The sequence below is a fragment of the Rhopalosiphum padi genome, chromosome 4 (assembly GCF_020882245.1).
Source record: "Rhopalosiphum padi isolate XX-2018 chromosome 4, ASM2088224v1, whole genome shotgun sequence".
Taxonomy (NCBI): domain Eukaryota; kingdom Metazoa; phylum Arthropoda; class Insecta; order Hemiptera; family Aphididae; genus Rhopalosiphum; species Rhopalosiphum padi.
The window spans coordinates 23,250,857-23,261,361 of NC_083600.1; the positions used below are offsets into that span (position 1 = coordinate 23,250,857).

The window sequence follows — 10,505 nt, forward strand, 5'->3', positions numbered from 1 at the left end:
GAAACAGCCGGTGTGCATTAAGGAGAGAAGGGTAAGGGATAAAGCACTATGAAGTGACTGCGACCCCATACGGTCGGCAGATAAAGCAATGAAAAAGACAGAAGAGGTATCCTCCCCCCCAAAAATGAGTTTATGATTGTAGACGCACGATAGCATTTAGTATATTATTTATATTATTATAATAATCAAACGAACATCAACGGATCTCGGTCGACTTTCGATACGTGAACGTTCAACTGCGGCATCTCTTCGAGTAGTCGGCCGGCGAACACGTTCAGGTAGTTCCGTTCGGTGTTGCTGTGATTGGCCAGTACGACTGTCACCTTATTGTGCACTGCATCTAGCACATCGTGGTGAGACATCTCGCCGGTCAAGTACAAACCGGCTTTGACACCGCGCAACACAGACGCCCCTGAACCGGCTACGGCCGCAGCCGAGCTGATCGTCGATTCTGTAAATCGTACAGGTAATAAAACAAATTACGATATAATATTTATGAAAATGTATTAAATTATGGATTTATGAGGTTATAAGACCGATGTTATCTGTGCCATTTATTGATATTCTATTTCAGTTCAATATATGAGGGGTAAATGGCTGTCCGACTATTTTTAAAATGAGTAAGTATAGGGAGATTTGACAATTATACACTGTGAGATGAGATATATGAGATAATATTCTGTCAGATTATATTCATGGATAATCTTTCATATATGTAATTGTCGAGATATTATAATGTTAAAATCTCATTAAAAAAAATATTCTTTCATAATACATAAGTAATATAAGCATATCTTTATTGCGAATCCAAGTTATTAGGGACTTTAGGTCGTCTAAGATGTGTCATATTTTATTTTTGCGTATATGTATAGTAAAAACTTACTAAAATTGAACATACAAAAATGAGATAACCAAGCTTATTTTAAGTTATTTTTCCATTAATATATGGGTCTCTTACCTGCGGCTAACGATTGCCGAGCTATATAAATTTGTAATCGGATGAAGACTTTTGATACACTCTATATACTAAATTTTAGTAAAATTTTATTCTAACTTTAAATTATTATTTTTTATATAAATATAATCGTAATTCGTAAGTAATTTATACTATTATCAAATGTTATATCTGTGTGAGAAAAACTGATAAACCATACAAACAAATTTAGAACCCTCCGCCCACTTCAGATTGCTAGAATTGCTTTATATATTATGCACGCACGCCATTGATTCTATGGGTATTTAAGTACCTAATTGCATGTATAGGTACAAAAGTATACAATAAAATTTGTAATATACCTAATGTCGATCCTCTGGCCAGCGCTACCATTAAATTGTCGACACCCAAATGACGTTTAATCCTTTCAATGGCATCGTTGATCGACAACCTGTTATTAAATTGACAATAACGACCGGCCCCTGAAGAAGATGATGGCAACTGAAAATTTACACAAATTGCTATTAATGTTTATTTTTATTGGTCGTATAACTACTGAAAAATCGTATTCCAAGTATAATAGCATTTACAGTGGAACCTCGATTATCCGGGATAATGGCGGGGAGGGGGTCAAACGGATAAGTGAAAACCACGGTTAATCGAGACTTTTTATAATAATGTATTTTTTCTTTATTTATAATTAGAAATATATACAATTATGTTATACATAATACATCTACACTCTACAGTCCATACTTATTTTTAAATTTTCGGAAAAGTGAGCACGGTTAATCGCGAACATGGATAATCGAGGTTCTACTGTAGTTTAATTTTTAATAAACAGAAAAGCTAAGTAAAACAACAATTATATTTTTAAGTTCATACCTATTTGAATTTTACGGTTTTAAGTCAATTTATTGAATAATTAATGGTATATTGGTATTAGTCATTTATTTCTTATTTTTTAGCGCCATAGGCCTGTTTTATATTATAAAAATATGGTAGCATATTGTATTGTAATTTTTGTATAGATATATACTAACCGATTCATTTTTGTTGGCGTAAAAAAAAAGATTGCATTTTGAAGATTTGGCAACTTTATTCAGCGTCAATAAAGAACTTGAATTACATAACACTTGAAGTTGAGAATCATTGGAGCTTACAACTCTATAAAAAAAAATATTAGACAACATTTTAATTAATAATAACATAAATTCTCAGGCACGAGCATTGATATACTACTAAATTGCTAATTTACTTGAAATGTTTGTTAGCTTGAAAGTCTGACGACTCCACAATGGTTTTGATTTCTAATCCACCCAACGGAGTATTATCGCTCAGTGACGCCGAAAGAGTCACGACATGACTAAATTCTGGATTTATGTTTAGTGGTTGTATTGCAGACACTGTACCACCTTTGAACATGTCATAATACATTTAACCGATTTCATTATAAAATAAATTTGCTTGTGAAAATTTAATCAATCACCAACAGAAAAAAAATGTATTCTTACTAAAACAACTTATCAGCCAATCGGTTAAACCATTTTCCACGGTGTCCCACGAAGTATGAGGAGAATAAATAGCAATTCCTTGACCAAGACAACGACTAACGATACGACTCTATAAGCAAACATAAAAAAACATATAATATACAGTAAGTATTTTAAAGTTCCGTATCATCATTCACCATAGATATTTTCATTACAAAAAGATATAATTTTCCACAGTTGTATAAAAAAATAATTGGTTTAATATATTTTAATAACATAAATGTAAAGCAAAAAAAAGTTTTTATACTTTAAAATTTTCAAAATAGTTTTAGGAATACTCTTTTTTTCCGAGAATATTATTCATGTTAACAAAAATAATATATCTACGTAGTACGTATATTGCAATGCAATTTTATAAAATTAATGACAGTTTCTTCAATATGAATTCCTATTTTTAAAATATTTGAATGTATATAAAAATTTGATAAAAAAAAAAAGGACGAATTGATAAAATATGTTATTAATATTCTGCATTGATTCGTATGTGTCATGCGAGGCAAAGGCTTTTAATAATAACATATAAATAAAGTTGGTTTATCAAATATATTATTTTTATAGTGAAATTTAATCTAATTTCTGTGAATTTTTCACCTATTTAACTGCAAATTATTGAGCATATCTTACAAATATACCTGCAGATATTTATACATAGTTGGTTAAAATTGTATCTATTATTGCAATAAATATAAAATGATTATCGAAGTATTGTTTGCAAATAATTGTAATGCAAAGCACCCCTAACATATTTACAAACTATTAAATGTATTTCTATTACATGTTGTATGAAAACAAGCAAATTGAGTATGTTTGGATAAATATTTATTATATATAACTATATATTACTATATTTCGTAATAGAACGATAGTATATATAAGAAATTTTACAAAAAACGTTAATTAAAAATTTTGAATTCTTAGATATTGTAACACGACAATAACTTTTTAATGAAATAGCGTACACGACATTAATATCGTGATTTAGTTGTGTTTTTACCATCTCAGTAAGTTATACTCATCGAGGTGAGCAACTTTTTTTCCACGACGTTATTATGTTATTAAATTTCTAAAAATGTACGCATTTACTAATCTTATTTTCGTACGACAATTAAAATATAAAAAAATATACGTATTAGTGATATATATACCTTCCAGGTATCCGAAGTAATTCTTTTGAACGGAGTAAACACTGGCGGATGATAGGAAACGATGAGATCGGTGTTGACGCTCACGGCTTCTTTAAGCACGTCCTCGGTTAGATCGTTGGTGAGGAAAACTCGGCCAATGGATTTCCGGACTACTGGTTCCACCAATAAACCAACATTATCCCAAGACTCAGCAAGCGACAGCGGTGCCATCTTCTTCAACGTCGAGACGACTTCCGACAGTGTCGCCATGTTTTGTTGGCCGATCGTGCAATAACGATATACAGTCCTGCAAGGGTGACTTCCGGAACGTGACGCGGTTGCTGTAAAAAATTATTATTAATTAAAATTAATTATTATTGTTATTAACAATTCTTTATCGTCGACATTGATTATAATGTATTACATTACGTTGATGCTGCATTGCTGCGACTTAATTAAAACAAAATAATATGTTGGATAAGGTATACCTACTATACCTATAACCACTTTGCTCTATTTACTATAGGTACTAAGTAGGTATCGAGCAGTACTTATACTAAGTCCCTATAATATATAATGTACATGCGTCCACTATTCGGGTGCTACGATCTTCATTCACTATATTATAGTCCAGGGGCGGCCAAACGGTCGATCGCGGACAATTTCAAAGTCAATCATGTTAGAATTTATTTTTAGGGCCACGCTCACGAAAATTAATCGAGGTGTTGTAGTATTATTATATTATTTTTAGTAATTAGTTCATAATACTTGTTGTATGTTTATATATACTTTATGCAAGTATGTTTCTTAATTATTATAGTTACTCAATAATAAAAACATTTTCTATGGAAGTGGATCCTTAAAGGTGAAGTATATAGTATATTTTTAATAACCAAAAAAAGTTTGGCCACCCCTGATATAGTCTACTTTATTCTATTCCATGAAGTGCAGGAAGTAAATAATACGCAATATAAACGTATACAAATGTCAAATTTATTATATAACGTATATTCGGTATACTACTATATATTGCGACAATTAATTTACGTGCGTGATATAATAATACACATTGACAGGTAACAGTTTGCTTGATTTAATTTAATCGCTTCGTAAAATTTGAGTTACACGAAAAAAACAAAATTTTGTCAACAATTTCAATCAGCATAATAGTTATAATATATAATATTCATAAAATTGTATCGTAGGCAAATGGAGTGCTTTCGAAAATGAAACATGTTAACTATTTGATAACCACAGCGAAAATAATGAAAAGGTCATAATATTTAGTACGAGAAACAACATGAAGTTATTAACCTATGCAAATACCTTGTATGTAGATGGAAATTTTGGATTAGCCCCGAAACATTTTTCACAACTTTATATTCTAAAAATTGAAAAATATAATGAATTCTTTACGGCTATTTTCTGTTTACTTGAAAAAAAAGTCAATGTATTTATGAAATAATGTTTAATGCTATTCTATCAGACTGTGAAAAGAACAATCTTTTTCCAGATCCACTATAGGTACATAAAAGTAGATTTTGAAAAAGCAATAACAAATGCATCAAAAAATGTATTAGGGGAACATTTAATAATAAATGGTTGTTTCTATCATCTATGCCAGAGTACTCGCAGAAAATTAGCAGAATTAGGATTAAAAAAAAGAGAAGATTATGATTTTAATGAATTTTGTGGTATGTTAGATGGTTTGGCTTTTTTGCAACTAAATAGGTTGCAAGAGGGTGCTGACTATTTAAAATCAGTTATTCCTCTTGATGCCGAAGACTTATTTCAATATTTTGAAGAAACTTACGTGGAACAATATGTCGAATAATTAAACAAAACACTTTACGTTTAACCGTTCGAAGTTTTCCACCAATGTTTCCCCCGGAAACATGGAATGTTCACCGAACAGCTCTTGATAACAATCACCGAAACCGAACCAATAATATTTGTGAATCATGGAACAATCGATTTTGCCATTTAGTTGGAGGAAAACACCCCTCGATTTGAACTTTAATTACCAAAATAAAAAATGAAATGTCGGCAGATTGTGCAAAACTTGCTATGCAAAATATAGGAGAGTCCAAAAAACCAAATGCTCAAAATCGAAAACCATTCAAAAAAAGGTTAAAAACATTACGTGAACGGTTAAATGCCAATCAAATTCAAGTGGACAGATTTAAAAAAAATGTATTTCAATTTGAGAAAACGACTATAAAATAAGTATTAATAGGTTAGGTAGTAATATATAATTTTTTTTATGCATTATAATTGACATTTAATATTATTGACCGTAATTGAAAAAATTGACTATTTGTTTAAAATTATTATATTATTTATTTATTTATATATTATTGATATTTCAAACTAATTTACTAAGTAACATGGGCAGATTAGGAAGTCCATATTTTAACAATATAAATATAAATATAGGACTATTATAGATATTAAGATATACCATATATTAAGAGAATGTCGCATCCGTAATATACCTAGTGTGCTTTTAGTTTTGATATTAGAGTGAATTGACCTATTATCAAACTTTTAGGTAAGAACACAATCTATGTTTTCTTGTTGGTTTTATACGATATTTAATTTTTAGGTGAGTTATGAGTGTATTGGGCTAATCACCTTTATCAAACCACCATTACTACATCAACTCAAATGTTTATATTTTCTTAACCGACTACCAAATTTGTATAGATTATTTTACACCAACTACACCACATATTATTAACTCCAAGTTTATAATTTACAGAACAAATAAAGACTAATGGTTAAATTAATCTTACATTAGAAAGACATCATATTTTGAAATTAATTTTATTAACCTTGATTGAAAATTATTTTAGTAGGTCAAAAATGACATACATATGCTACAAGTTGGATAAAAGTAGTTACAAGGAAATTTATTCAGAAATAGACTACAATGTTTTCAATAGGAATGTATTTAATCTCAAATCATTTTTGAAATGAATATAAAATACAACTGTAGTAGTATGTTATTGAGAAATTCTATCATACTTAATAATGATTATAATTTATAATACATATTTTTAGACTTAAATTTTTAAATAATCATCTCCCATATAACATATTTCAAAAATATATTTTGAATTAAAATTACAATTTCTATACAATACAACGATATAATAACATTACACAGATTAAAGTATTAAACAAAGTTAAAATTTTTTGTGATAGTCTTATGTTGATTCCATTTTCCAAATTTTTACCAATCCATCATCACTACAAGATGCTAAAACACCTTTAACTACAGGATTCCACTGAACAGAATTTATATCTTGTAAATGAGCTTCATTCACATGTGAAACACATGAGAATGAGGGTTGATTACGGTCAGATAACTCTTCTTCTTTAAATATTCTTATAGAATTGTCACCACATGCCGTGGCAATTAGATCTGTCAAATGGCACCAAGCAACATCATAAATTGGTCTTGTATGAAATCCACTGATTGTGCATACACATTTGTACACAAAATTTCCATCTTTAACGGAAATTCCTTCAGGATTACCTGAAATAAAATATTATGATGTCAGAGTTATAATGTTTATACACATTTCAAAAAAATAATAAATTTTTTTTACCAGGGAGATATTTTTGCCATATCTTTAATGTTCGATCGTCACTACTAGTCACAATTCGATCACCAGTCTTGTCAAACGCTAAACTCCAGACAGTTGATGTGTGTGAGCTCAAAGTACCCACACAAGTCCATTCTTTGTCTGACGCATCTTCCATATACAACTTGACGCTGTTGTCATAACTAGCAGATGCCAATATATCTTCGTGGGGATGCCATACTACTTTCTTAACATCTTGTGAATGTGCATTTAAGACAGCTGCACATTCATATTCATTATCCTCCCATACTTCCCATACCCATACAGATTTATCACGACTACACGTCGCCAACATTGAGCCTGATCTAGACCATGCCACACTTTTAACTTCATTTTCATGACCTTCTAGTGTTGCATTACATTCAAACTGTCCAGATTTGTTATCCCAAATTGCTATAGTGGCATCAAAACTAGCTGATGCTAAACTTTGACCGCAAAGCGACCATGCAATTGCCCTAACGGTACGCTGGTGACCATCAGCTAGTAAACACTTTAATGTGCTTTTATCACCATCCTTATAATTCCACAGTCTGATGGTTTTATCTTCACCACAGGAAGCCAACATTAGTCCTTTAGGATGCCATGATGCATTCCATACAATACCAGAATGTCCTTTTAATGTACAAATAGCTTTTAATTTTCCAGTCATTTTAGAAAATTATTATTCTGCAAATAAAAATTTAAAAATATTATTTAGCAATTATGATCATTGACGGATCAAATATTGAAAATATAAATAACAAGTTATAAGACCTAATAAATTAATGTATACTTATTGTGTTGTTTTATATCTACACTAAATTCACTTAAATTTAGATCTCGGATAAAAATATAATTCTTAACTTTGGACACTTTATATAAAAAAAATAAATGCAATATACTTTCATGTGTATTATAACTGATAATCACACAAAATAAAATGATTATTTTTTTCACTTAAAATTATTATTCGATGACATGCATTTAACTGAAGCCTCAATGATTACTTAGTAGTTAGTAATATGTAAAATTCATTACCTACATTTTTGACTTCTACAACAATTATTTTTACTACCTATAGATAAAATATTAACAAATTATGTGTATATTACTATAAAATTGGTTTTTAATAAGTATACATTTTTTCTTTTTTTTAACAATAATTATAATTAAAAATAATTTTTTTTAAAACATATCCTATGTATAACCAACAATGTTATCAAAATCATAACAATGATTAAGTAGTAATGTAAGTTACATTAAATACGTAATTTTCTAAATTAGATTTTTTTTCAAATTCTGATTATTACTTTAATTTTAAATGTCTATGAATTACATCATGATGAATAAGTGGTGATTATTTTATTATGCATATTTTGAATAAAATGCATATTATGGAATAATTCAACAACAAACACCAAAAATGCATGATTTATGACTTAATTTAGTAAAAATAAATCCCAAATATTTATATAGATATAGGTAGTGGTACAGATTTGAACGGGGTAAGCCGGGGAGCTGTCCCGTCTGCCTCTCACGATGTGTTAATATTTGATACCGTCAATAAACGATGGCGGCGCCGCGGAAGCAATGCGAAAACAGATACCGCGGCGTCGTCGGTTAAAACAGGAAAAAAAAAAAAAAAAAAAAAAAAAGGTAGTGGTACAGATATTTTATTTATATCTTATTTTAATTTCATAAACTCATAGAGCTACAACAAATTATTATAATAAATATTATACAACTATAGCATTTAATTTTTGACATAGTCATTGTCATTTATTGTAAAGTGAGACATTAGATACATATTGTATGTAAATCTGCTTAATATTTACTTTCATCATTTAAATTGCCAAAAAAAAAAAACAAAGATACCTTGGCTTTCTAAAGTTTTGTAAAAACTAGTAAAACTATTTTTCTAAAATAACAAAATTTGTGGGTTATATAATTTTTTTTTGCATATTTTAAATTTATTAGTGCATAATCAATTTTACTTCTTATAGCTTCCAACTTCCAAGTTAACTAAATTAATACATAATTTTTTCAGTTTCTGTCTACATACCAATTACCTACATTATAACAAACTAATAAAATCATATACTCAGTTTGTATAATACAATAATATATGGTGAGCAGTACATTGTAATGGTGCTTTATGATGGTAGCACTTCCTTAATCAGGCTGATGAATTATGGTAAATATTTAAACAAATATAAGATTGTTAAAGAATTAGAAATGAGTTTACATCATCTAGTAATTATAATTTGTACAAAAATTAAGAATTATAATTTACCTTTAACAAAAGTGAAGCTTCTGTATCTGTTTAAAAGGCAACGAAGATAAGGTTTTGAGATCATAAATAATATAGTAAAAGACAAAACTTAAAATATTCGTAACACGTTTAAGGCGTTAATTTAAAATCGAGTGTGAAAACGTTAAACAATTCCGAAATTTACAATATAATGTGATTCTCAGATCCTCTTTACACAACACATGCGAGTTTGTGATATATTATCATTAAACAAATTAACATTTATCACATTCCTTTAACATTATCAATTTATTAACAATCAGTGTTGCCTTTATAATGCATCGTGCACTACAATAACTGAACTTAATTATTGGCGACTGGTATGACGGTGTTACTATTATTTGATTTCACTATTTTCACTTGAATAATGACTAGTTACTAGTTAGTTTAGTTAGTTAGTTAGTAGTTAGTAGTTGACAATGGAGTACGGTTTAAGATAGGTAGATAGATTCTATTTTAAACCGTGCTATGGAGCAAATTTTATCAAGAAAATGCTCTGCATTAGATAGCCGAAAGTAATTAACAAGTAAAAGAGATCTCATAGTCATTAATAAAAAACTGGGCTCATTTTCAACAAATCATTTATTATGTTTAAATTGAATTAAATAAATTGAACAAAGCACATGAGTATATGAATCACATTGCTCCAAGATTACACATAAAGCATGATTAAAATATTAAAACTGTCATGTTATAATTATAATTGGAATGATAAAATGCCATTAATTATTGAAATAGTGGTGGTAAATTAAATTTACTATAGTTATTAGTTATGACTTATGTATATTCTTAGAGTACTAATTAATAATTTATTAATTTTTTTACCATTTTTACCTATACTAATTATTAAAATTTTGAAATAAAGAAATGTATTATAATTTAAGTGTGTGTATTACATATTACATAGGCTGCCATATTTTTAGTGTGCGGTTTACCTGCGATCGGCCGGTTTTT

At 29.0% G+C, this 10,505-nt stretch overlaps 1 protein-coding gene across 2 annotated transcripts; it reads right to left on the bottom strand.

The window, feature by feature from the left end:
* Positions 1-136: 136 nt before the first annotated feature.
* On the bottom strand, positions 137-9,760 carry LOC132929885 (probable cytosolic iron-sulfur protein assembly protein Ciao1). Of its 2 annotated transcripts, XM_060995516.1 has the most exons (7): positions 9,534-9,755; positions 3,633-3,952; positions 2,449-2,557; positions 2,193-2,349; positions 1,978-2,101; positions 1,297-1,435; positions 137-451 (listed from the first exon to the last, which is right to left on the bottom strand). In XM_060995516.1, the coding sequence occupies exons 1-7, from the start codon at positions 9,595-9,597 to the stop codon at positions 186-188; spliced, it is 1,179 nt and encodes a 392-aa protein (XP_060851499.1). In that variant the 5' UTR covers positions 9,598-9,755; the 3' UTR covers positions 137-185. The 2 variants fall into 2 exon arrangements, with proteins under 2 accessions (XP_060851499.1, XP_060851500.1); XM_060995517.1 differs by lacking the exons at positions 137-451; positions 1,297-1,435; positions 1,978-2,101; ... (1 more) ...; positions 2,449-2,557; positions 3,633-3,952 and adding exons at positions 6,705-7,152; positions 7,226-7,927 and having other exon boundaries at positions 9,534-9,760.
* Between the last annotated feature and the right edge of the window lie 745 nt (positions 9,761-10,505).

Coding starts and splice junctions, on each gene's coding strand:
- LOC132929885 (XM_060995516.1), bottom strand. CDS start 9,597: ATGATCTCAAAACCTTATCTTCGTTGCCTTTTAAACAGATACAGAAGC. Junction 2,558..3,632: donor TTACTTCGGATACCTGGAAG/GTATATATATCA, acceptor GTTTGCTTATAG/AGTCGTATCGTTAGTCGTTG. Junction 1,436..1,977: donor ACGCCAACAAAAATGAATCG/GTTAGTATATAT, acceptor GTAAATTTTCAG/TTGCCATCATCTTCTTCAGG.